We start from the raw sequence: 25498 nt of genomic DNA on the forward strand, positions 1-25498 counted from the left end.
CGGAATTCTCCGAGACCCCCCATCAGGACCGAAATATTCCCCCACATTATTCAGAAACAAAGGCAGGGCTTGAAATATTTAAAGCCAGGGTGTGTTTATGTGTTATTCCTTCAGTTGTCGTAGGTCATCGCAAATAAAGTGTCCCCAACTCAAACAAAGGGCCGTTAGATTTTTCTTTCTATTGACATTTTAATACTTTAAAATAATATTAATATAGTCACATGGTACGGATCTGCTACAAGCTCTGGTGTAGACGAAATGGATTTATGGATGTATTTTTGGATAACTATCGCATTTTTAGAGGTAGCAACTGCAAACCTTCAAAGTTTCCTTTTTTTTTTTTTCCCCCCGGGGAGGGTGGCAAGGGCTGTATTTTATTGTAATGCCTAAGGCTGGGGTGTTCTGTTGTTGTTGCATTTTATTTTACTGTTTCTCTCTTTGATCTGCTGGAGTTGTAAAGAGGGTGTTATTTTCAAGATAGTGCTTCTAAGAATGGCAAAAAATAGTTCTTTAAAAAAAAAAAAAAAAAGGCATATGCTTCCAGGAATGTGGGGTCTATAGAAGCAAATCAAAGCTGGAAAGTATGAATAGAATAGAAGGGGGAGAAAAGAAGATCTCTATAGGACCTAAAAGTTCACAGCCATTATAAGCAGACAGAAGCCAAGAAAAATGCGAGAATTATACAGAAAATCATTAATCACTTCTTTTCTTTAAATACTTATCCTTTTCCCATTGTTATTCAACAGCATATCTCCGCAGACCGTCTGTTGGGAAAAAAGCACCCGGAGCCCTACAAGAATCTTCAGGGGAAATAATAATATTAATAATAAAATCTGGATCGTAAAGGTGAAAGCTTTATTTTTGGGGGAGAAAAACAAAACCAAACACATTCCCCCCCAAAGCCACCCCCTCCCCCAGACCTCTCACTTTGGAAGAAACCACCCAAACCATGAGGGCCGTCTCTGGGGCGTTGGAAAAAGGATGTGGGAGCGAACCAGGTAACGGAGCTGCTCTCTTGGCATGCATTTCTGATCGGTTTATTGCCTCCTTTCACGAGGAAGCTGGGGGAAAGCAAAAGAAAAAAGGAGCTAAAAAAAAAAAGGGCAGAAAGAAAAACAACACGTGAATTCTTGTGCGGGGTTTTCCTTCTGTTTTCTCGTTTTATTTTGACCGATGTGAGCGAGGGAAGCGGGCAGGGAAAATTTGCAGCGGGTTACTTGTGAGGGGGGGTCCCTCGATCTGGGGCTGTGCGGGTCTGGGGCTCGGTCCTGCGAAGCTTTGCTACGGGACCTCTGGCGGGCCGGCGCGGGGACCCACGACGGGGAGGTGCGGGGGTACCCTCCTTCCTTCCTCCTTCCCCTTTTTTTTATATATTCTTTTTTTCTTTGTTTTTTAATTTGTTTTTGCGAGCAAGATGCCCCTGCCCGTCACGGGCCGGTTTGGGGAGGGCTTGGCAGGGTCCCAAAAGGGGACAGAGCGCCGGGGTGCGGATGACCCGGGATGAGGATGTCCCGAGGTGCGGGTCACCCGGGATAAGGAAGTCCCGGGGTTTGCGGGTGTCCAAGGGGGTGTGTTTGCCCCTGGACTGCCGGTGTCCTGGGAGTGCGGGTGCTCCCGGGGGCTGCTGCCCCGTCCCGGGAGCGATGGGGGAGCACCGAGGCGAGGAAAAGGGGTGAAAACTGGGGAGACAAAACCCAGCGCTGGCAAGCCCCGATCGGGGGATAGGGTTCACGCAGAGGACACGTTTTCTAGGCGATTAGCTGTGTATTATCGCCGGGGACTGACCTCGCAAACCCCTTGACCTCTCCGAGGCTGGACATTGTGCTCAGCCCGCAGTTCAGCAAAACTTTGCGTCTGCGGGGTCCCGCCGGCCCCGGTCCGCACCGCGGTTTTGGGCCGTGGAAGCGGGGAACCGGCACCGGGAGGGGAAGGAGCGGAGGGGGGGGGAGGGAAGGAGTGGAAAGGGTCTTAAAAGTGAGTTTATTTCTGATTTCTCACTGTTTAACGGTTCTGTTTGCGAGCCCGGGCCCGGCAGACGCTTTCCCCTCTGATTTCACTTCAAAAGCCCTCGGTGTTTGCTTGTTGCTTCGTTCCTTTGTAAGAAAGGGAGAAAGAAGGAGGGGGCGCGGGGGGGTCTGCAGCGGGTTGGCTTTGCGGAGCAGACCGGCTGCTGTTTGCTTTACAAAAATAGTTTGGGGAAACCCAACCACAAGCCCTCAGCGAAGGCTCAAACCTCCACCCCGGCGCTCCCTTCGCCCTGCGTCTCATCTCGTCTCTTATTTTCAGAAATTCCTTTGTTTCCGAGAGTCCTTCTCCATCCCCTCCGCTCCCTTCGCCCTCCCCCCGCACCTCCTCCCACTTCGCCCCTGCCCACGGCGCTCTCAAAAGCCTCTCTGTGCCCAGCTGCCTGCGCGGAGCGGCGCGGAGCTGCGCGGCGGATCTCAGCGCCAGAGGATCCCCGGGACCCCCGAGCCGGGACCCACCCCCACCCCAGACCCCCAGGCAACGGTCCCGGCCGGGCTGCTGAACCCCTTTGTTACCTCTTGGTCCCAAAATTGGACCAAAAAAGGGTCCTTATGTGAGAAAAATCACGTAACCCACCCCCCTGAGACGGAGTTACTAGAGAGAAGGGGTATAGAGGAAGCATAAATAAATAAATATGTATATATACATCTATATGTGCTTGGATATGGGGAGGCTCTGCCCGATATAGGGGGCCTGGGGGGTCGTGCTGCCCCCAGTATAGCGCTGGTCGCTTTAAGGGCGGCTGGGCTCGGCGAGCGGCTTGGGAGTTTCTCAGCCCCGGTGACAGATTTATGATCCGCAATAAGAACGGCGTGTTTAAATCCGTAAATCAATCTCGCTTTCTCACTATATAAACGTTCATTTTATCTTTAGAAAGAAAACGGCTTTGATCACGGCACCTCGGAGGGCGAAGCCGCTGTTTATGGCCGCGTTTCCGACCCTTTGAACTGGGGGCTTAAAAAAAAAATATAAATCGAAAAGGGGGCTTCTTTAGCATGAAACAAACCCGAAAATTCCAGTGGAGGCGATGGGGGGGTGGGGGGCGTGGGTATCTGCCCCGTTTACTGCCTGGGATGGCTCAGTTCCGGGTTGGGTTTTTTTTCCGCTTTTGAAAATTTATTTACTCGGCTCCATTCACAGCGACACTTCGTTTTATGACAAGAGAAAAAGAAAAAAAAAAAAAAAAAAAGAAGTGGTTGTGTGAAGCGAAAGTTGCGGCTTCTGAATTGACCTGAAGTTCCCATAAAAGCCCACCGCCCCGAAGCTTCCTCCCCTCGTGGGACCCCCCCAGCGGCGGGAGCCCCTTTTAATCGGGTTTCCCCCCCCCGCTTCCTCCCACACCTTGACCAAACTTGTCTCTTTTCCGACAGCTACGTCCACTCGATAAAATCGATTCAGGAATAATCGAGGGGTTTTGAAAACGAAGCGCTTCCCCGCTCTCTCCTTCCTGGCCGGGGGAAGCCCAGCACCTCCACCCACCCCACCCCACCCCACCCCCCCCCCCAGGCTCAGCTTAAAGTGGGAGGGGGGGAGCGCTTTTAAGCTATTTTAATTAATTTTTATGTTTCATACGAGTTCCCTCCAGGCTTTATCCGCGGAGGGGTGTGTGGAATTTCGGTTCCCGGTGTAGCCGGGTGTAGGGATGCTGGGGATGGGGATGGGGGGAGGCTCTGCCCTGGGGTGTCCCCCCCCGATACCTGGGGGTTCTGGGACACGGTCCTGAGGCTTTCAGGCTCTCCATGGTGCCTGCCCCCGGATGACCGTTTTCCCCGTGCCCGTGGAGGTCGGCGGGGCCGCGCTGGCTGCCCTCTCTGTACCGGCAGCGCTGTGCCAGGGCAGCGCGCCCGGCTCCTGCCCTGTGCCTGCTCCGCGGCCTTCCCAGCCGCTCCCTTTGTTGCTCTTTTTTTTTTTCTTCCCTTTTTTTTTTTTTTTTTTTCCCTCCAGGATCCTTGTACTTGGCAGCTCTCTTCAGAGTCAGAATTTTATTTTTTGGGTTGTTTTTTATTATTATTATTATTGTTAATGTAATAAATGCTGGCCAAACAATAACAGCAGCAGGAAGAAAAGGCCTGGAAGTGAGGCGAAGGGAGGGCTGAGCTTTTTAAAACCTTGAGTTTTCCTTCTTAGCTGATGTAGTCTCCAAAACAGTTGTTCTATTTAGTGCAAGATTGTAATAAAAATCTCAGTGGCGAGAAGAAAAAAAAAAAAGACAGAAAAAAAGCACCATGTCGCTTAGCTGAACCAAGGTCCAGCAAAGCCAACCTCAAGGAAAGGTTTGGAGAAGGGTTTAAATGCTCCCAACTCCAGGCAGGCCAGAGGTTGGGGAAATAAACCTAAAATCGTGCCTTTTACCAGAGAAGGGGCTAAGGTGGGTGCCCTTGTGCACCCTCACCCCGCGCTGGCACGGCCGTGCCAGGCAGCCGAGCGAGCAGCCTGGGGAGGGGGGGCGTCTGTCCACCTCGAAAAGCTTCGTTCAGTTCGAAACTTCTTTAAAAAAATACTGTTCCGGTGGAAGGTCACAGTGGTCCTTTGAGTATGAAACTGAGAGACCCCCTTCCCCCTTCCCCATCACGTGATTCATTAAATAATTAATGCAGAGGTTGCAGAATAGATATGTATTCGTCAGGAAAATCGCAGACATGGTCTCCTTGTGTCTGACGTGAAATTCAACTGTCCTTTAAAAAACAAGCCTATAGCTGAGGAAAAAAAAGAGAGAAAGAGCGAGAGGGAGAGAGAGAAAGAGGGGGAGAGGAGGAGAGAGGGAGAGGGAGAGGAGTCTGCAATAAAACAATTCTCAGGAACCACGAAGCCACGCCGAGGGCTGGATTATTGTAAGTAGCAGGGGCTTCCCAATTCCTAGCGTGTCTATATGTCCATGTAAATTTATTGTTTGTTATTAATGTTATTGTCGTAAAATGTGACAAATAGCCGTCTTCATTTCCTCCCATTTCTCTTCACATGGTGGTATGTGTGTTTATACCCATCGAGGCATTTCATTGATATTTTTAGGAATATTCCTCTCTCTCCCTCTCCCTCTCTCTCCTCGCAACCTCTTTTTTTTTCTTCCCCCTTTCTTGATTTATTACAATAAACATGTCAGCAGCAGTGCGGCTGCCATTGTGTGTGTGTTTGTGAGAGAGTTGTGTTGTTTATAGTGGTGTCCAAGATAAATCATTTCTCGAGTGAAAATGATGTGCAAGCGATGATATTTTAGAGCGAGGATCTCTCTCTACCCCACTCCCTGGAGTTGATTATTTCAGACGATTTACAGTAATAGATCAGCAGCTAATATGAAAGCTCTGTAGCTGGGGGTCTTAAATTACAGCATCTGTGATTACCAATTAAGGAGAGATTTGTATAAATTTGGTAAACCGGGAACGCCTCATTGGCATATACACCTAGTAAAAGAGCACGACCTTAATATAGAAATTACAGCTCGGAGTCCTGCGTTGCAGCATCCCTTCATCAACGATAACCCATTTTCTCCCCAGTTCCCTCTCCCCATCCCTCGGCAGGACTCCTCGTTGGAGAACATGCACAGGTTGCTTTAGCAAAGCAAGGCAATGAGGTGCCTCATTTTAAACCAGGCACTAAAATTGGATTTAAAACGCAAAAAGAGAGAGAGGGGTTGCAGCAGGAAGGTTGCAAGGTAGCCAGCTGCCTCTGAGAGAGGCAGGGAGCTGGTCCCAGGCAGCAAGGCGAGTTTGCCCATCAAAACCAGAACAATGGGGAACTGGGGCGCTGCCGAGGGACCCCAAGCAGAGGCGGGCTGTCCCCATAACTACTGACAACCACAGAAAGGGGAATAAACTCACTGCGGGTAATTCGTTGTGCTTTTCTAGCAGGAGGATAACTTTGCGTGGCTTTCTAGCGCCCGGATCTCGCTAAGGCTGTGATGGTGATGGATGGAAAGAGGGGATAATGTTCTTAGGATGAAAGTTGATGAAGGTGCTCCAAGGAATGTCTTTCTATTTAGGATCCCGAGCCTGTTATTCACCTCGGGAATAGCATAGCTCCGAGGAGAAATAGCGCTGAAAATGGGCTTAAATACCAGCAGAACCTGGCCGGCAGCTGTGAGCTTTTCGGGGGTTCCTGTGTGAAATGTCGCTGAGCTCCAACAGGGAAACCTCTTTCGAGGCACTGGCCAGGGTAGTGAAGCTGGAGCTTTGGGGGACGAGCTGCGCCCCAAACGGGGGCACCGCTGCCTGCCCCCCTGTCAGCGCGGGGAGCGCATCCTCCGCGGAAGATGGGCGGTCAGGAGACAGGCACTGCCCTTCCCTCCCGTCTCCGAACTGGACCAAATTGGTCCTAACCGGGAGTGTTGAAAGGGAAGGAGGAAGTGGGAGATGGCGTTTTTAAATATTTTACAATCTCCAACATGCGAGGAGTCAATAAAACTGACAACAGGAGCAAAGATTAAATGTTCGCACCGGATTCTCGGATGAGAATTCACCGCTTTTCCCTCTTCCCGTGCCTTGCCTTGCCTTGCCTTCCCTCCTTTCCCTTCCCCTCCCTTCCCTTCTCTTCCCTTCCCTCCCCTCTGCTCGCCAGCCAAGTCTCACACCGCCCGAGCGGGGATATTTAACTCTGTCTGCTAGTGTAAACCTTTATGTAGCAAAATTAGAGGAACTCGGCGACTTTCATTAAATATTAAGGGAGATCCAGGGACGGTGACTGAGCCAGAAATACAGCATCATTCTCTGTCAAGCCCCGTATTAATTTAAGTCGTCGTATTCAAACGGATGCAGACCCCTTCGCCCTCTTTTTCCCCCACTTTATTTTATTCAGTGGTATTTTGTTTTATTTTGTTGCGTTCCTTTTTTTTTTTTTTTTTTTTCCTCCCCCCTTCTGTCGGCTTAGGATGTTGAGCGTGAGAAACTGGCCCTTGGCAGGGGGCGGCTGCGGGCTCGGTGCCGGGGAGCCACCCCGCAGCCCCCGCCCCGGGCGGCAGTCCCCGTTAAATCAATACCGGAGCTTTATCCCCGGTCCAGACGTCTTTGTGCAATTGTCGCCCTTTAATAATCACATGTCAGGAGGAGATGGGGTGGCCGAGGGCTGCCGGGTCGCTCTGGCCAAGCCCTCGTGCTGGGGACACTGCCCCGACCCCCGAGCTCTGCCTTCCCGGCCCCGGGGGGGGACCCTGGCCCTGGGGTGGGGCTCCGGACCCGAAATATGACCCTGGATATGAGCCTCAGACCCCGGTTAAGAGACCAGAATAGAAGCTCAGATCCTGGTTAATAGCTCCACACCTCCATGAAGAGACCCAGACCCAGGAGAGCACCCCGTATCAGAGAGAGGACCCCAAAACTCAGGAGGAGAGCCCCCAACCTTGGAGGGGTTCCCAGACCAGAGAGGGGACCGCAGACCCAAGATAAGGACCCAGACCCGGGAGGGGACCCCAGACCCACGCTAGCACCTAGACGAGTGAGGAGACCCCAGACTCAGGCTGGGAGCGGGGCCGGGCGGTGAAAGGCAGAGCGCTCCCCATCCCGGTCCCTGGCCGGGGGCTGTGGGAAGGGGCTGGGACGGAGGGGCCCTTGGGTGATGCAGAACGTCCCTCCGTGCAGGATCCGGGCCGGGAGGGCACCGTTATCCCCCCAGCCCCGAGCGCTGCCTCGCTCCTTGTTTTTGCCCCGGATCCTCAGGGCTCTGCTCCCCCCGTCGCGTTAGCTCCATCCCCCTCCAAACCCAAATCTCTCCTCTCCGCGCTCGGCGGTGACCCCAGGGAAAGGGCTTAGTTTCGGCCAGGGCTGGGAAGGGAAAGTCCGGAGCAGAAGCCTCTGCCCCGCGCATCCCCCGCGCATCCTGCGCGCAGCACCGCCGCTCGCCACAGCCTCTCCCACCTCACCGCCCAACAGCTTCGCTGCTCTCCCAGACCGGCTAAAAATGACGAGCAAGTAGTTCCTTACCATTTTTAAGCTGCATTTCTTTATTAACTCGTTGAAACCGAGTTTTTCGAGAAACCAGCTATTGTGCCTTACAGTTACAAATGGCAGAAATAACGTTCAAGAGGCGAGAGGAGATAATAAGCAATTTCAAGTAGCTCGAGAAAGTGTTATTACATTAATTTCTGTGCAATAAGCCTTTCTGCTTGCCTGTCATCTCGTCAGAAGTTCCTGGTCTATCACCGCTGCGAATCCGTTTTTATCACATCTCACCCCCAAAGAAATCTCCCTCCCTTCCCGTCTCGGCCAGACATTCCCTATCTTTTCCCAAAAAGGAAGCTATTAACGTTGTAAATACGAGTCAACAGCACCTTAATTCATAATTTATTGCAGGCGGTAGGAGAGAGTTATGTAAGATCAAAGCATCGCGGAGGGCGAGAGCTGGAAGGCGTGGAGACGGGGAGCGATGAGGAGGGGAGCGCGGAGACCTGTGGCTGAGGCGAGGAGAGGCGCGGAGAGGAGCGGAGCGGAGCAGCGGCAGGGCGGGCAGGACGTGGCAGCAGTTCCCCCCCTCACCCTTTTTTTTATTATTTTCCCCTGGAAGGGGGCTTCAGGCAGGCTTTGCCCTGCCCGGCCTACAGCATCACTCCCGGCTGCTCAGGCCAGAGCAAACCCGGCATCACCCCAAATCCGCCTCGCCGAGGCCCGAGGGGCCGGGGGGGCGGGGGGCGCATTCGATGTCAATGCTGCTGCTTCATTTTCATATTTAAAAAGGGAGACCAAGACGAGTCACAGGCAGACAATACAAAGGGAAGAGCTCGGTCACTTTTTAGTTAAACAGGCAAAAATTTGGAAACGGTGACGGTTTTCTTTGAAGTTTTCTTTTTTTTCCTTTTTTTTTTTTTCTTTTGGTGGGGAGGAGGGAGAGGAGAAGGGGGAGGCGAAAGAAATAAAGGACAACAACCACATTTCAACACTTCCCTGTGCGTAACCCTCCCAGTCGAAAAGGAAGGCTATAAATCAGAGGCGATGGTGGAGATTTGACTCCTTTATTTTTTTTTAAAGCGCAGCTACGAGGGGAGGGCGCCAGGAGAAATCCCCACTCGTTGCTGTTTTCGTCTCCTTTTGATGTCCGACTCAATGCGAAATGTATCAGCACTTTATTGGCAGCGGTATCTAGAGGTCAGGAGAGAAGCCTGAAAAACTTCGGGTCAAATTCTCTCCGAGCATGTCCCGCTGAAATCCATGGGGAATGGCAATCCGCAGCTTCTGGGCTGGGGGGTACGGGGAGGGGGCCCGGCCGCCCTCCCGAACCCTTCTCCCACCGTCCTGGGGGCACGGGTACCAGCGCTGTCCCGTGCCCATCACCTGCCTCCCGGGCTCCGGCCGCTCACCGCTGCCCAGCTGGGGAAGGGGGGGTTGGGGGGGCTTTTTTTCGGTGGGGAGAGTTCCCCGGGCTTGTTTTCGGCCGGGAGGGGTCCCCCCCACGCTTCCCTCTCGTTTTTTGGGGCTCATAGCACGCCTCGCCCTTTCACCAGCATCCAGATCCATGTTTCCTCTCCCAGCGCTGAGGTCAGCTCCAGCAAAGCCGAGGCTAAAAATAACCCCCAAGATCTGGCTTGCTGCTACTGGTACCTCTCTCTCTCCGGGCTGCAAACGCCAGGGTCCAAAATATTCCCTGAAAAAGGGCGAGATTTAATGACAGGGTATTTATCCGGGGCTACCGGGAAGGGTGGGGGGTGAAAGTAAGGAACCTGGTGGGCTTTGCGTAACTTTTATTCCTCCCCTTTCTTTCTTTCCTTCTTTCCTTCGTTTTTTTCCCCTTTCCCCGGACGAGACATATGGAATCAATTTTGAATCCTGACATTGAAGGCTGGCCAATTCCTACTGGCTCTAAAAACCAGAATCCATTTGGTTCTCTTCTCTCCAGCACCCCTTGTCACTCAGTATTATAACCGTCTTGCAACATTTTAAGTCTTTATAAAGAGAAACAGCTTTCCAGATAGATACCAAGGAGTCGGGAGTGGGGGAGTTTTTTTGGGGCTTTTTTTTTTTTAAAAAAAAAAGGGGGACTTGTGCGCAGCCCCCCCTCCCGACACCTCCCATCTCATCCCCCTCCGCTGGGTATCTCTCTGCAAAGGGGGCCGCATCCTTGCAATACTTTAAGCTGTTTTGGAAGAGTTTCTATTTTTCTCCACGTCAAGTCAGTTCCATTTGAATCAAGGGAGTCCAAAAAAAATCAAAGCATCTTTGGGGGAAAAAAAAATTAATCCCAACCGTCCGGGAAAGCTGTCAGCAAGATCCATCGGGGTGCAATAAAGTAGTTTCTTCTCCTTAATTTGCCTGCTCCAGTTGCGAACTCGCACCACCCCGATCCGGCTTTGCTCCTTCTTCTTGAAGTCCTGGGTCGGACAGTATCGCAGGTAAGAAGTTAAAAAAATAAATAAAAGAATGATGCAGCTCTGCTTTTCCTACCTTCTCAGCTCCAACGCTGTGAGATATAATTAATTGCTCCGAAAGCTTTGACAGGCTTCTCCACCGGTCCCCGTGAGCTATAGCTGGCTTTCTCCCGGTAACAGATTAAGACTGATGCCTCGGGAGCAGGATGGGGGAAGCTGAAGAAGAGCAAAAATTATCTCGCAGAGTCCATAACCGGGACCGGCCGCAAACCGCTGCTTTCCAAGTGCGTGTTTCCCCGCGAAGTTTGTCTGGGACACATTTGTTAAAGGTTTAGCACCTCTCTCTTGTTTGAAAAAGAAACTACAAAAGCCCATTGGAAAAGCGGGGTGTTAAACTGAAGAATGTATGTGATGGTGATTTATGACCCTACAAAGTTTTTTGTTTACTTGAAGCAGACCCTAATTACAAGGGCTTCTTAAAAAAAAAAAAAAAAAGAAAAAAAAAAGATTTCCCAAGCTCTGGGTATGTCCATAGCGGGTTTTCCCTCCCCAGGTCTGGGTGTAGTGGCCAGATGTGACTAAGGAACATCTGGTTAGTTGAGCTGATTTTCCTTTTAGCCGGCCAGTGCATATAACCGAAATGGGTAAGACTGAGACTCTTAAACTTTTGGCATAAAAGTGGTGGCTATTGGGGGGGTCCGAGCCTGAAAATATCAGGCTTTTTAAAAGGTTCAAGATTTGTTTGGGGTGGGGGGCGGGCAGGAGGGGGATGTCCTCGAAAATGGGTCATTTCGCTCAAATGCAGTTTCTGGGATTGAAAGGGAAACGGCGGGGAGGGCGAGATTTCGCGTGGGAATATCAGATGCGTTATTTTCTATGGAGTTGTGCTATTCATTTCTGGCTAAAAAAAAAAAATTCTCCCCTCCACCCTCCCCCTCCCCCCGTGAACGCCCGATGCGTATTTTAAAAGCGAGACAGGAAAATCGTTTGCATGGAGGAAAAAAGCCTCCGAGAAATCGAATTAAACCTGGAAAGTTTTTCTAAATATATAAATATATTTGCGCTCTCTATTCTCCTGTAGTTCCTTTCCCTTTAGAGCGACATAATAACTCAGTCCCCGGGACAAGCTGCCAGTTCTAAAAATGTCCTCATAGATTGTGAAACTGGAAAAGTTTTGACTCAGTGTCTAATATTTCCCGAGGCGAACTGGTATACTGGTGGAGAACTGGAGCTCGGATACACAGGCGCCTGGGTTGTTTTGTTTCTTTTCTTTTCTGAAAATTGCTTTGCATTAAATTTCCCCAGCTTCAGAATTATCTTAACTCGCCTCCAGCTAAACTTGAATTTTTTTACCAAGCGCTTGATCTGTTGGCGAATGAAATCTGAGAAGAAACCGCAGGCCCTAAGTGGCCGTAATTTAATTGATTTTATCATAAATCATCAACTTCATGAAGAACCAAAGTTTTCATTGAAGTAAATTGATATTAATGGACACTTTCTGAAATTTAACCGTATAGATCTATATGGTCATGGTGCTCCCACTTCCGCTCTTTTGGACAGGAGATTTTTGTGGGAGGATGTGTGTATTTTTCCACCCTTCCAGTTTTTGTTTCTCCCACCCTCCCAAAAAAACGACTTTTTTTTTTTTTTTCCCCATGGTGGGGAATCTGATCCCTGGGGTGGAGGTGGGGATCTGAAAGCTCAGCTCCTCTTTGTGGCACCGCAGCGGTGGGTAAATCCAGGAACGGGGAGATGAGGCTTTTTGGGGGGGTGAGCACCGAACAGGCGGGTTTCTTAGGTTATTCCCCTAGGTGGGTTAGCCCCTCTGCCCAGGGCTTTGGTGGGCGTAGGGATGGGGTATTTCTGTCAGAATCACGCGTGTTGCAGCGAAGGGCGTCCCGGCTCGGCCAGCGCCAGCACCGCCTTGCTGGCATCCGTGTTAAAAATAGAAATAGGACTTAAAACCTCCGCTTCCATCTACGCGTCCTCTGTTGCGTTAAACATTGCCGTTCCCAAAGCTTTCCAGCCTAATTAAAAATTACCTAAGAGCCCGGGATGGATGGGAGCCCTTTGATATGGTGATGAGGATGGCAGACCGAGCACCCGTACAGTAACAGGATTTTGGGGACGGGCAGTGGCCCGGGGTGTGCGGGGTAGGGGCAGAGATGCGCTGCGCGGGGAGGATGCAGGACGCGGCTGCAGCCGCACGGTTCTCTACAGGCAATAAATGTTCAGTGTAAACATCCCAAAGCAGGGAATTACAATTCCTTGACACTTCTTTCTCCCTCTCCCGAGCCTTCCTCCTCCAAAATTTGTTTGTCTTTATGAATTATCAGAAGGAAGCAGGTAAAATGGAACTTGTTTCTTCTCCCAGGTCCCTTCTCCCCCATGCCCAGCTCGTTCTCCAGCACCAGCCGGGTCCCGGATTCAGGCGAGTATCACTGCAAAAAAATAACCGAATTCCTTCCTTTTCTCACAGAAACGGCCACGGCGGTAGTGTGGGTGCCTGGTCCACCCGGGAGGCGAAGGAAGGGCAGTGGGAGAAAAGATCTGAATCCTCTTTTTATCCCTGTCTTTTTTTTTTTTTTTTTTTTAAGGAGGAGGAGGGTGGGGGCTCAGAAGGGGAGACGCGGGGAGCCTGGACGTGAGCGTAGGAGCCGCGTCCCCTGTGCCTGAGCCAGCGGTGGGAGCCCGGGCGCAGCCCCGGGGGGGTGGCGAGGAGCCGGTGCCCAGGGTCTGGGGGGGCTGCCCCGCCGCCGGGGAGGCAGACAAGCCCCTCTCCGTTTTTCCTGTCCCCCAACCGCGTTATATCCCCCTCCGTTTCCGTCGTCCTTGCCGTTTGTCTGGATGCTGAGGCTTTGGGAGCGGCGGCTGGTGCCGTGCCTTTCCTTAGTATTTGTTTGCCTCCTTCGCCTTCAGGTTAAAATATTAAAAGGAAAAGAAAAAGCAAAAGAAAGGAAAAAAAAACAAACAAGGCAAAAGCAGCCCAGAACGCCCCAAAGGCCGGGGCAGCCTCAGCTGCGGCGGGAGGGAGCGAGGGGCATCCCTGCCCGGCTGCCCGGGAAGTTTGGGGAATTTGCTGATGGGGGAATTAGTGGGACTGGAGGGGGCAGCCGGTCATTTACCAGTTCTGTACAAAATGTGTAAAAAGCTTGACGTGTCCCAGTCACGTGAGTGCATAATTCAAGCCATTATTTTGGCATTTGGAAACAAGGGGGAGGGGGGGGGTGGGGGAGAAGAAAAGTGGGGATGGTGATTCCCAGCTCGTCCCTGGTGAGCTGCTCCCAAAATAGCTATTCGCAGCGCGCTGATATCACAAAGTGCCGTCTCCTCTCACCCCCCATGCCCCCTCCCCCCCAACCCCCGTTGGGGCGAAGAGTTTTTGGCCACGGCGGACCCATGGGAGAGGGGTGCTGCGGGGACCGGCAGCACCCATCCTCGGCAGGAGCCTGGGAGTTGGGTGTCTGCCCGGTTGTTGTTTTTGTTTTGAGTTTGGGTTTCTTGTTTTGGGTTTTGGGTTTTTTTTCCCCCTTTTTTGAGACAATTCCAAAGCACTTCCGCTGATTGATCATTAACCTGGTGAGTTATTGCGCTTCTAAGCAAAGGTCAGTGGGAGAAAAAGGTCTAATCTGTCAAGGCAAACCCACTGGTCACTCAGTTTCATTTTGATTTCTTATCCGGGCTGGCTTCTGTTTGGGGTTTCAGGAGGTCCTGGACCCTCCATAACTCTCCCCTCCTCCTCGGAGCTCTCCCCTCCCTCGGGCTCCCTGTTTGCGAAGTAGGGAAACCCAAACCCCTTCCCTTTAGACAAAAAAAAAGACGGTGAGCAGCCCCGCGGGACGGGGCGGTGGGTGCTGCGCTGCTGCCCGCCCTGTCCGGGGGCTGAACCCCTCGACGGCTGCGGGACGAGCAGGGGCCGGGCTGGACCCGCACCACCTCTAAGAAATTAATGCAAACCACATAAAGCAAAACCTCCAAAATCAAAACAAAGAACACCGGGGCAGGGGGGAGGGATGATGACGACGACGACGGTCCTCGTTCTATCCCTCTTGTGCCTGTACTGAGAGGGAATAAATTAAAAACAAAGAAAAACAAACACCCCCCTCGCCTTCCTTGCTGGGGCCGTTATTTATGCCAGCTTCTTTTTGATTGTTTGTTTCTCTTTTCCCCTCCTCCCTCTTGCATCTACTGCGAATAAACGCGGTTGTCCCTCTTTCCTCCACCTTCCCTCGGGCTGCCCACTTCTCCCCGGCCTCCCCGGCGCGGCGTGGGAGGAACTTGCCGAGGCTCCGCTTGGCTTTACTGCCTTCCCAGCGCAGAAAGGGTGCTTGCCTTTCTTCTTCTTTTTTTTTTTTTTCCCCTTCTCTCTTTACAAATCTCTGTGTGTACTCTACAGAGGGAACTGAAAAGCCCCAGTCAACCGGGGAAGGCTGTGATGTAAGTGGAATATTGCCAAAGCTGTGTATTAAAGTGTGCGCATGTAATAATAATACTAATAAAAAATACAGCTATAGGCCGCCGACTAGAGAAGGTCACGAAGCATCCACGGTGATTTATGGACTCGGGGATGTTGTCACAAGCAGAGTAGGGGTGTGAGGGGAACATTTTTATTTGAGATTAATAACATCAACATACAGAACGGAAACAGGATTATTAAAGCGACTGAATGTTTCCCAAAACGAAAATATTTTTAAATGAGATTGCTTTTTCTCTCTCCCCTTCTTTCTCCCTTTCTGAGTCCTTCGTGCCAAAGTTGCAGTGATAAATCTTGGCGTGGCTTTAAAAATGTTTATGGCTCGAAACCGTTAATTCTGATACCAAATCACTGCTGTGTGAATGGTGTCCTCGTATACCATAAAGCATCTCCGCCCTCCCCCCGCTTCGTGGCGATCCTCCGACCACACTGGAGAAACACGAACAAGCATATCCTGAATCCTTAAGGCTTTTCTGCCTTTCAGGAAAACGGCCTCGTTATTTTCCCTACAGTTATACTGTTGTTGAACCCAGAGCTAATTAACTGCATGTATTTAATCTCTTAAAGGCATTTAACTCTGAAATTACCACCAGAATTTAAAGCAAACCCTTCCCGACATATATATATTTTACATTGGACATTCAGGGTTCACCACCAGCCGTGGACAAACCGCCCACGTTCACGCCAAACCGTCCCCATCACTAACGTGAAGCCCAGACCGGGGTAACGCTTCCCTCGCCGGGGGCTTTCCACGGGGGAAGGTGGAAGGAAAGACCGGGGAGACGTGGGATCGCATCAGGTTTACAGAAATAAACCCGGTGGCCACAGCCTCCGATGGAATATTGAGTTATCCATGGATGGAGCCCGGTGCAGCGCGTGGAAATGCGGTGGTTACTTGGATGGGGATAGTCTCCGAGGAAATGCTGAGGCTTTTGTTCATTAGAGCCTGTCTTCTCCCCATTTCCACCTAAAGATTTCTTTCTGATGCATTCCCTTGTCCACCCTTTTCTGACCGAAGTTTCATACTTTTTATTGTTTTTGTTTTCTCCTTTTTGCCCACCCAGTTCTTCTCCTTTCTCAAAGTCCACCGCTGCCTCGTATTTGCTGGACCAGACATCCGAGAACTGGTGAGTTTTCCTGAATATCCTACCTGGTCCCCTGTCCGTGTGTGTCTCCGTACCTCCCTCTGCATCAGGCTTGGAAGCCATTCCTTCTCTAAAGTCACCCAACGTGACTTTTCTTTTTTTCCCTCCCCTCCACCAACCCCAGAATAAGCACGGCTGCCCTGGATTTCAGCTGAGTATTTTCATTTTGCTACTGGCTTGTCTTTAAACTTTGTGATTTATGGCCGTAACTTTGAGGGAGTGTTTTAAATGGAAGATATTTCCTGTACTCCCTTTGAAGGGAAATCCAGTCAGATTGCAACATTTGCTGCTGATTTCGTGACGAGTGCGAGGGAGTTACATTTTAAAGAAAAATAAGTTGCAACCAAAACAGAGATGGCAATACACAGGGAGCCTAAAAAAAAACTACTTACACGAGCTCAACATATAAACGTGCAACGATCTTCTTAACAGTTTGAGGTTTCTTTTCGGCTGCCAGTTAAGGTTAAAACAAAATTTTGCTCTTCAGAGGAGTTATCTGCAGAATCCCAGGTACTTCTGATCTCCTAGGTACTCCAAGTCAGCCAGTGGATATCCATATTCAGAAATCTAAAGACTTACAGGGAAGTCTTTAAAAGAATAGTCCACTGCTGGTTTTTTCCTCTTTCCTTCCCTGGATTTTCAACGCCGGGGCTCCAAAATAGGCGCTATCTTGTAGCAGATTTATGCTGGAGCAGTTCATAAAAAGTCGAGGGGGGGGGGGGGGGGGAAATAGCAATAATGGTGTCCCCTGGTCGAAACTCTCACATCTGGGATCTGAATGCTGCGGCCAGAACAATAGCTGGAAACACCGTAGTCCTTGGGGTAAGACTTTATCCATCACCTAGAAAACCTTGGCTGTCCAACCCAGAGTAAGTCCTCTCAAGAGTCCGATGTTTACTCAGACACCTTTCTTTTCTTTCCAGAGTTATCAGCCTAAAGGTGCACACACACCAAAAAAAAAAACCACAACCAAAAACAAAAACCAAAAACCAAAAAAAACCAAAAAGGAGCGATGCAACCCCCCGCGACGGGTCATACCTTCCCAGCGAAGTCCAAAGAGCCTTTGTGGTTCCTCTTTTTCTTGCTTTGCTAAACGTTAATTCTCCCCGTCAGCACTTAACCCAAAGGAGTGAGCGCCAGAATTAAAGGAGAGAAGATAATTGCGATGTGAAACAAAAGTAGCACTTAAAAAAAAAAAAAAAAAAAAAAGTGCAGACACCTAAATTCCTTGCCCTGCCTTCCTCCCACTCGCCAGCCCCTCCTCGCACGGACTTTTCCCAAAACGCATCCTGGCCAGTTTCTGCTTTCGGCAGCCGTGTGGGAGCGGGGAAAGGCATAAATCTCCCGTGGCGACAGCAGCAGCGTCTTGCATAGCCATAACGACATTATTAATAATAGCAATAATAATAATCTTTATTGTTCAACACCTCGCTGCCTTGGTCTCCCCCCGGGGTGATTTGCGCCTTGAACGCCCCCCCGCGCCCCCCGCCCCGAGGGGCGAGCGGAACCCCCAGACATTGGGACGCACAAACTTAACGCCGAAGTTACGAGGGGCTGCGGAGTTGCATCCACACAGGCGATTCCTCCCCCCTGCAAACACCGGGGCCGCAGGCTTCCAAGCCCCAGTGTCCCCCTCTTTCCCAGAAAAGTGGGTTTCATATGGGGAGGGGGCTCCGCGAGGAGCCACAGGCAGCCCAAGGGCCGGGGGAGGAAGAGCAGCGGCTATTGAAAGAGCCGCGATCGCCGCCGCGGAGGGGAGGGGGGGAGACTATGACTATGTTGAAACGGTTTATTAGCATAAATTGACACCTAATTGTTAAACACGTGAATCAAAGGCAAGCTTTGCTATCTTTCTGCCTAGGCCTCTGTCCACCACGTCTGCAATTAGCATAATTTTTCACTAGTGACGCTGTTTGGGAGGCTCGTTGGCTTTGCCCGGCAATCCAAACCAAATCTTTATTTTTAAATATCCCCTTTGCTTTATTCCCCCCCTCGCCCACCCCCCCCCTCCCGTAGCCTGGATTCTTTTCGTTATTATTTTAATCCCAGCCAAGCATTGCATAGTTAAAAGGGGGTGGTGGTGGTGTGTGTGTGTGTGTTGTGTTCAGCTTTTCTTTCTTTCTTTTTTTTTTCCCTTCTCCTTTCCCTTCTTCCCCTTTGCTGTGGTAAAGCAGAGGCCATTGTTATCAGTGAGCAGCGCGTACCAGTCTATAGGGCAACTAGAATCTCAGGGTTTGTCCATTCAAAGCCCTCAGCTTTTCTGCACATCTTGGAAGCTGGAAAGCATCTTGATTTTTTTTTTTCCTCCTTTTCTCTTCCCAAACGGAGACAGAGAGACAATTTGAGCTGCCGTAACCGAAAGCTCCATTGGCTGAGCCCCCTCCCCCTCTGTTTTGGCTTTTTTTTTATACATATATACATGCATATGCTGGATTTTTTGCCTCTCTCTCGTATATTCCTTTAACGTTTTTAAAGGAAGGGGGTCATTCCTTGCTTATTGATTGCGTGGATGCTGGATGTGAAAATATATTATGTCTGCCTGTGCTTTGCTCGTCAGAGACTAAGGTAAGCCGGACTCAAATAGGCTATCACTTTGTGAATGGCGGAGTATATGTCCCAATGATTTATGACCATATGACTCCAATCTCGGTTCAAGAAGAGTTCACAAGCTTTAAGCTTCCTTCCACGCAGAGGCTCTTTTGCAGCCCTCATCCAGGGCCCTTTTTTCCCCCCTGCTTTACAACTGGGGAGTTCTGGTTGGGGTGAAGCTCGGTTGTGGGGGAGGGAAAAGGGAAATTTTAGGAATGTGTCTCTATTTTGCAGGCATATCCACCGCAAGGCAGTCGCTGGGATCTGAGCTTTCTGAGCAGCCGACCTATTGTTAAGGGCATGTTTAGAATATTTATTATTAATAATAATTTAAATTAAAAGCGGGGCTATGCCTGGTTTCTCTGGCTCTGGGAAATATACCTTCGGAGGGGGCGGGGGGAGGGGAAAGGCGCTGCTCTTCTTCATAAACACAGTCAGGTTGTGAATTTAGGATTTCCAACATGGAGGGGATGGCTTTACAGCAGAATACCTCTCCCTTAGCTTTCTTTTATCTTTTTCCTTCAACTGCCTGATTCCCCCCCCCCCAGCATCCTCCTTTTCCTCTCGCACCTTCCCCCGATTTTTATTTTTTTAATATCTTTTTTCCAAAATCTCCCTAAATCCTTGCACTCAAAAGTTGCAGGCAAAGAGTTTGTGGTTAAATGTTACTGCTCGCAAAGTGAAACTTGCAGCATGATGAAACAGCCACCACGGATCCTGCCCGGGTTTAATTGGAACAGGAGATAATCGAATATTTATTATTCTGCCTGAGATTTTTTTTTTTTTAAGCAATTCCTTGGAGTAAATAATTAGGATTGTGGCCGTCCTTGGCGAAGATAAATGAGCAGCATTTGTGAGGCGCTGAGAGATGAGGTACAAAGCAAATCTTCTGTGGAAGCCACAAGCGAGCAAGCTTTTGGGCGAAGGGGATTGTAAATTTATTTTATGGACATTAAAAAAAAAATCATCACTGTTATTTTTAGCTGCTTTAGCTCAGCCTCTCCACTCGGTTCTGGTTTGGGTTTTTTGGTTTTTTTGTTTTGTTTTGTTTTTTGTTTTGTTTTTTTTTTAAAGAAACCTATGCCAGACAGGAAGGCCTTGGAGAAATTCCCACCTCTGCCCTTGTAGATATTTTCAGCAAACCTATTCATAATAAAGGCGCTGCTGTTTGTTAATTAATTCACAGCTTCTCAGCTTGGGTAGTGGAGTCTACTTTTTAATAAGACATATTTATCATGGCGAGGAAACCAAATGAGAGTAACTCCCAGCAAGGATATCATCCTCTCTGTAGACAATAATACATCTCCGTGGAAGATACAATACAGATTTGGGAATGCATAAAGGATTTAATCAGTGTAAAAAAGCGAAGCAGTCCCTTCGTGGACACGTTGTCTGAGGCTGTGTTAGGAGTATACAGAGGCTTCATATGACATGACATAAGAACACAGCAGTCAGGGAAGGGAAAAAAAGATGTTATTTATTGTCGAGCTGTGGCTTCTGTTAAAGCCTGGTACTTAGAAATATCGCATTAGACTTTATCTCCACAGAGTTTATTTTATTTTATTTTAGAGAATGAAAGAGCCTAGATAAAATTGAATATACAAGAGATACAACATATGCAATGGATATCAATTTCAAAACAAAATGCACAGTGGCTCTTTGCAAACTCTAAGCTGCAGAGAGAAGTCTCTGCCTTTTTAAAATACATATGCTGCTTGCTTGATCCTCACACATCAGATTATTTTCAGGTCATGATAGTTTTCATATTTCTCAGGGTGTTTCTACTCTGTGGTAGAGAAAGTTTATGCTTTGAGAAAAGGAAAAGAGAGAGAAAGAAAAATAAAAAGCTCAGAGAGAGAAAGAAAAGAGGAAGGTTTCATTTTGTAATTTGAGGCTTTGGACTGGATTTTTAGACTTTTTGAGCTTGGATCAAGGAGGCAGGAACAATCAAAAATGAAAGGGGTAGAAAGTTAAGAGCAAATGGCCTGGTGACGTGTTTGTTTTCCAAGGAAAAAAACAACAGCAATTAAACTGGTTTTGGAATCACATCTTGCCAATGGTAGTTCCAGATTCAGGACCGATGAGTACAAAGCCGTGCAGGCAGTGAAGGGGTATGTTTTCTAAATACAACCTGTACTACCAGAGGGAGAGAGACCAACAAACAGGCCAGAGGAAGCACATTCTTGAATTCATGCCCCTACTTAAATCTGCTTAAAATATTTGCAAGGAATTCCAAAGAGATTGTGAGTCCCTGTGTAAACAGCAAATTAAGCCAACTGTGTCTAGACACTGTTACCTGGATAAAACATATTGATCATTTGCTATTTCCAGTTTAAAAACAAATATAGCGGACAGAGGCCGTACAATAAACTTAACAAGACTTTTAATTTCTGATGGTATAGCATCTTGCTGGGTTTACGTCTGTGAATGGCTGATTTGAATAGGTCAGGGGTAAGAAAGCGAGACTTTCATTCCTTTCGTGCTTGTAGCTAGCAAATGCCCACTCTGTATTCTTATATTTACATTAATGTGTGTGCTGTCTGGACATGGATGTGTGTATGTGCGCATGACACACATCTACATGCATACACACACATTTATATGGGAGTATATGTGTATGCGTGGGTGTGTGTATATACCTATATAGATAAATATAGAAGTAAATAGATGTATACAGATGAAACCACATGTACATATAGAGCATGTGTGTTGTTATACATCCTGGACACTACCCACTAAGGGAAAAAAAAGGGTGCAAACCACCAACCAACCAGGAAAACTATCTCCCAAAATCAGCTCAATGCTTTTGCACTGTAATATTTGTTGAGCCTTCCTTGGGCTGCACACAGGACAAAATCTGCTCAAAGCATCTGTTTGCCCTGTTCTGCGGGACCCTATTCATGTCATGGGCCTTTCAGGCCCCAAGATGGATTCATAGGCCGGGTACTATTATTGTGTGTTTTCTCCTAACCTTTCAGGTCAGCTTCCAATAGACAGCTGGAAACGGCCTGTCACGTGGCCTTGGGGTGCCAATGTTCTGCCATAGGGGTGTCAAGACCCTGGTAGCCGGAAAAATCATTTTGGGGAGTCCCAGAGATGCAGAAGACAACGTACTACGACAGCTCCACGCTCTTTGGGGGTTACTCCTACGGGAGTGCCAATGGGTTCGGCTACGAGGGACCCCAGCAGTCCTTCCAGCCGGCCTCTCACATGGAGAACGACTACCAGAGGTCCGCCTGCTCCCTCCAGTCTCTTGGCAACACAACCCCGCACGCAAAAAGTAAAGACCTGAATGGGAGCTGCATGCGTCCAAGTTTGCCCCAGGAGCACCACCCGCCTCCCCCCGTCTCGCCGCCCCCAAACCCTGCCACCAACAGCACCAGTAGCAACAGCAATAACCAGTCGGGGAGCAGTAAAACGGCCCCCAGCAAAGCCAACCTCAGTGCAAACGCCAGTCTCACCAAGCAGATTTTCCCCTGGATGAAAGAATCAAGGCAAAACTCCAAACAGAAAAACAGCTCCCCTAGCACAGGTACACTGCTCTGCTTTTGTAACCCTCCACTTTCCTAAACAGCAAGGTAATGAAGCCACCAGCCAGAGTGGTCTTGTTTGGAGGGAGGGGAGAGCGGGAGAGGATCCAGCAAGGATCTAGTGAGGATCCTGGTGCCAGGCACAAACCCAAGCCTGCCAGCCACATGCCCCAGCCAGGCTGAGCGAGCCTTGGCCCATCCTGCAGCACTGGCTGTGCACACTTGGTTTATTTTAAATATATCCAAAGCACCACAGGGAAATACAACCAGGTGGTTGTACACAGCCGATGTCCGACTGTGTAGATACAGATACATGAAAATGTACACCCACTGCTCAACCTAGCGATGCTAAAGCAGAGTGCTTGTTCTTTCCTCACCTCCCTGCCTCCAGACATAGCAGTAAACGTGGTGCTCTAAGTCTATGTCTGCATATAGAGAGCATATGCATAAACGCATGCATATTCTTGCATGTGTACACGCAGATCTCTAGCACACTCAAGAGAAAAAAACAGTATGGAAATATCACTGTTTTGACAAATATACCATATAAATTTTGTGGCACACGCTTCACTACATTAGTGTAATTTATCTGTTATAGACATGTTTATATCACAAAAAGGTGGCAAATGCGATTTGGTGTTTAACAATGTACATGCAAATATTTGTGCTACACAAATACAAGACACATACAAGATGTGTGTGTGTGTGCATTCATGCCTCCTAACACTGACTTGTGTTGGTATTAATTGACTTTGCAGTGACTGCCCCCCTGCCAAATATTATTTTCTCAACATTATCTGTTGGAAATAATCGACTCCTAAATAAATGCTCCTGGAATCCTTTTCTACATGACATGATCAAATTTTCATAAACCAGGGGCAGCTTTGGAGAACAGAACTCTTAATAAATGACATGATTATGGAGTGCAGGCTAATGCAAAGGGGTGAGAGAAAGGGGGGGTCGAACTCTTGTGCCTGTTCCAGGATTTATTAAGAAACGATGCATTCAATTTCTACATGTAAGTAATTATCTTTTATTTCATTTCGCGGCCAGCAGAAACCTGCAGCGGCGAGAAAAGCCCTCCAGGCTCCTCGGCCTCCAAGAGAGCCCGCACAGCCTACACCAGTGCTCAGCTGGTGGAGCTGGAGAAGGAATTCCACTTCAACCGCTACCTGTGCAGGCCCCGGCGTGTGGAGATGGCCAACCTGCTGAACCTCAGCGAGAGGCAGATCAAGATCTGGTTCCAGAACAGGAGGATGAAGTATAAGAAAGATCAGAAGTCGAAAGGCATGGGGTCTTCCTCTGGAGGGCCTTCCCCCACTGGCAGCCCACCCCAGCCCATGCAATCCTCCGCCGGATTTATGAACGCCTTGCACACCATGAGCAGTAACTATGATGCCCCCTCACCGCCTTCCTTCAATAAACCCCACCAAAATGCCTATGCCATGTCAACTAACTACCAAAACCCCATCAAAGGCTGCCCCTCCCAACAGAAATACGCCAACACGGCCCCTGAGTACGACCCCCACGTCTTACAAGGGAATGGGGTGGCCTATGGGACTCCCAGTATGCAGGGAAGCCCTGTCTATGTTGGAGGTAACTATGTGGATTCTATGCCCACCTCTGGCCCGTCCCTTTATGGCCTCAACCACCTGCCGCATCACCAGGCTGCCAACATGGACTACAATGGGCCTCCACAGATGCCCCAGAGCCAGCACCACGGACCATGCGAGACCCATCCCACCTACACAGACCTTTCCACGCACCACGCTTCTTCTCAGGGCAGAATCCAAGAGGCGCCCAAGCTGACCCACCTGTGATAGGGAGCAGGGACAGGCTCAGGCAAAGCAGATGGGATCCCGCCATGGGGCACGGGAGAGGGGAAGAGGGCAGGATCGTCTTCAGGAACATTTGTGTTGACCTCTTTTCTTTCTTTCTTTGACAAGGCAATTTCTACCAGGTTGTTGTGCTTGCTATTATTATTTCTGGGTTTTATTAAGCACAATTTCCAACCATTTCAGTATTTACTGCCAAAAGCAGCTCTCTCTCTCCAAAGAGATATACCTCCTGTGTTTCAACACAAATGCTTCTGAAATGGGTGTGGGGTAGTTTTGTGGGAATTTAGCAGATTTTAAGCAGCGACATCCTTAATTTCCAAACTAAGTACAGTCCATCACTGATAGTTCTCAGACACTGGAAAGGAGAATAGTCAGCCAGCCAAGCCTTTACGGTTGGTGTCTCTGTGTCTACGTAAACATGCACAGGTGTATACATATGCAATCAAAAGAGATTCGCAAGAAAACTACCCCCCTCTCCAACTCCTTCTCAAGAGGAACCTTCACTTTCCTTTCCAGCCTTCCAAGGAAGGGCACCCTTTTTCGCTGAGTTACTTCACGCCAGTCCCCACATAAACTGCAAATATACATACCTGCCAACACGTGGGATTCACACTCTTCCCCTCCGATCCCTGCCTCCCCTCTCAAAAGTAATAATAATTTTAAAAATTAGAATACAAGAGGTCTAAGAATTGCAAAAGGTTTGGGAAAAAAGGTTTTGAAATGCCTGAATGCCCCCATCAACAATAACAGCAGTCCAAAGAGAGGAAGAAATAGTTGACAGGTCTGAATATTTTCCCACCTTTGCCTCTGATGACATGAAGTCTCCACTTGACAGCACCGGAGCTTTTTTTGTGGGGTTTGGGGGTATTTTTCTTAGGGTTCATTAACAGAAAAGCAATCTTAAGACTTAGAAGTCCTACGCTTCTTTCCTCCTCTTCTCTTGACCTTATGTGAAAACAGGGTATATTTGAACAAATGGAATGTCCTCCAATCGAAGCAGAAGTGAATGGATCTCTAGTATTTGCTAATGCTTTCTTGTCTGGACATCTTTGTTGCACTTAGAGTTTACATATAATGGGTATAAAAACAACTTTGAAGGGCTTTCGTCCAAGACAGTCGAGATGTCCTTCAATGGGTGTGTGTTCTGGTGAACATTCATATATATTTATTGGTTATAGCCAGTTTAAAATATTTTCCTTTTTTGTATTATTTATCCCCAATATTATGTATTTATATGAGGAAAAAAGAATCAAATTGTACTTTTTTAGTATTTACTTGTTATAAAGGACATTGTGTTTCCTTGTCATTGTACAACAAGCTTATTTTAGTTATTGTAATTTAGAAAGACCAGTAGTTTTATGTTACCTTCGTACTTATGAATAATGTAATTAGTTCTACTGGAGGCATGAGAGCAGAACCAGACTGTAATTGTATAGTCCTGAATTAGGAGAACTATAGCGAATCCCTCCCTCCCACCTCACCCCTCCTCTTTGGAGATCTTTCTTTGTTCTTATAGTAGTTATTTTATTTCCTTGCTTAAGGGTTGTCTGTTGAACAATTCTTGAATAAACTTTCTGTTATCAATTTTATCTTGTCCTATCCATCGGATTTAA

General features: G+C 48.7%; 1 protein-coding gene across 12 annotated transcripts; it reads left to right on the forward strand.

Moving 5' to 3' along the window:
• The first annotated feature begins 4746 nt into the window (after positions 1–4746).
• HOXB3 (homeobox B3) lies at positions 4747–25474 on the forward strand. Of its 12 annotated transcripts, XM_080369482.1 has the most exons (6): positions 9529–9598; positions 10263–10333; positions 12684–12740; positions 15848–15910; positions 21496–22049; positions 23101–25474. In XM_080369482.1, the coding sequence occupies exons 5-6, from the start codon at positions 21614–21616 to the stop codon at positions 23865–23867; spliced, it is 1203 nt and encodes a 400-aa protein (XP_080225608.1). In that variant the 5' UTR covers positions 9529–9598; positions 10263–10333; positions 12684–12740; positions 15848–15910; positions 21496–21613; the 3' UTR covers positions 23868–25474. The 12 variants fall into 12 exon arrangements, with proteins under 12 accessions (XP_080225617.1, XP_080225615.1, XP_080225608.1 ...); XM_080369489.1 differs by lacking the exon at positions 9529–9598 and adding an exon at positions 8950–9059 and having other exon boundaries at positions 12684–15910; XM_080369485.1 differs by having other exon boundaries at positions 12684–15910.
• Positions 25475–25498: the final 24 nt, after the last annotated feature.

Source organism: Falco punctatus, assembly GCF_963210335.1.
Source record: "Falco punctatus genome assembly, chromosome: 19".
Lineage (NCBI taxonomy): Eukaryota > Metazoa > Chordata > Aves > Falconiformes > Falconidae > Falco > Falco punctatus.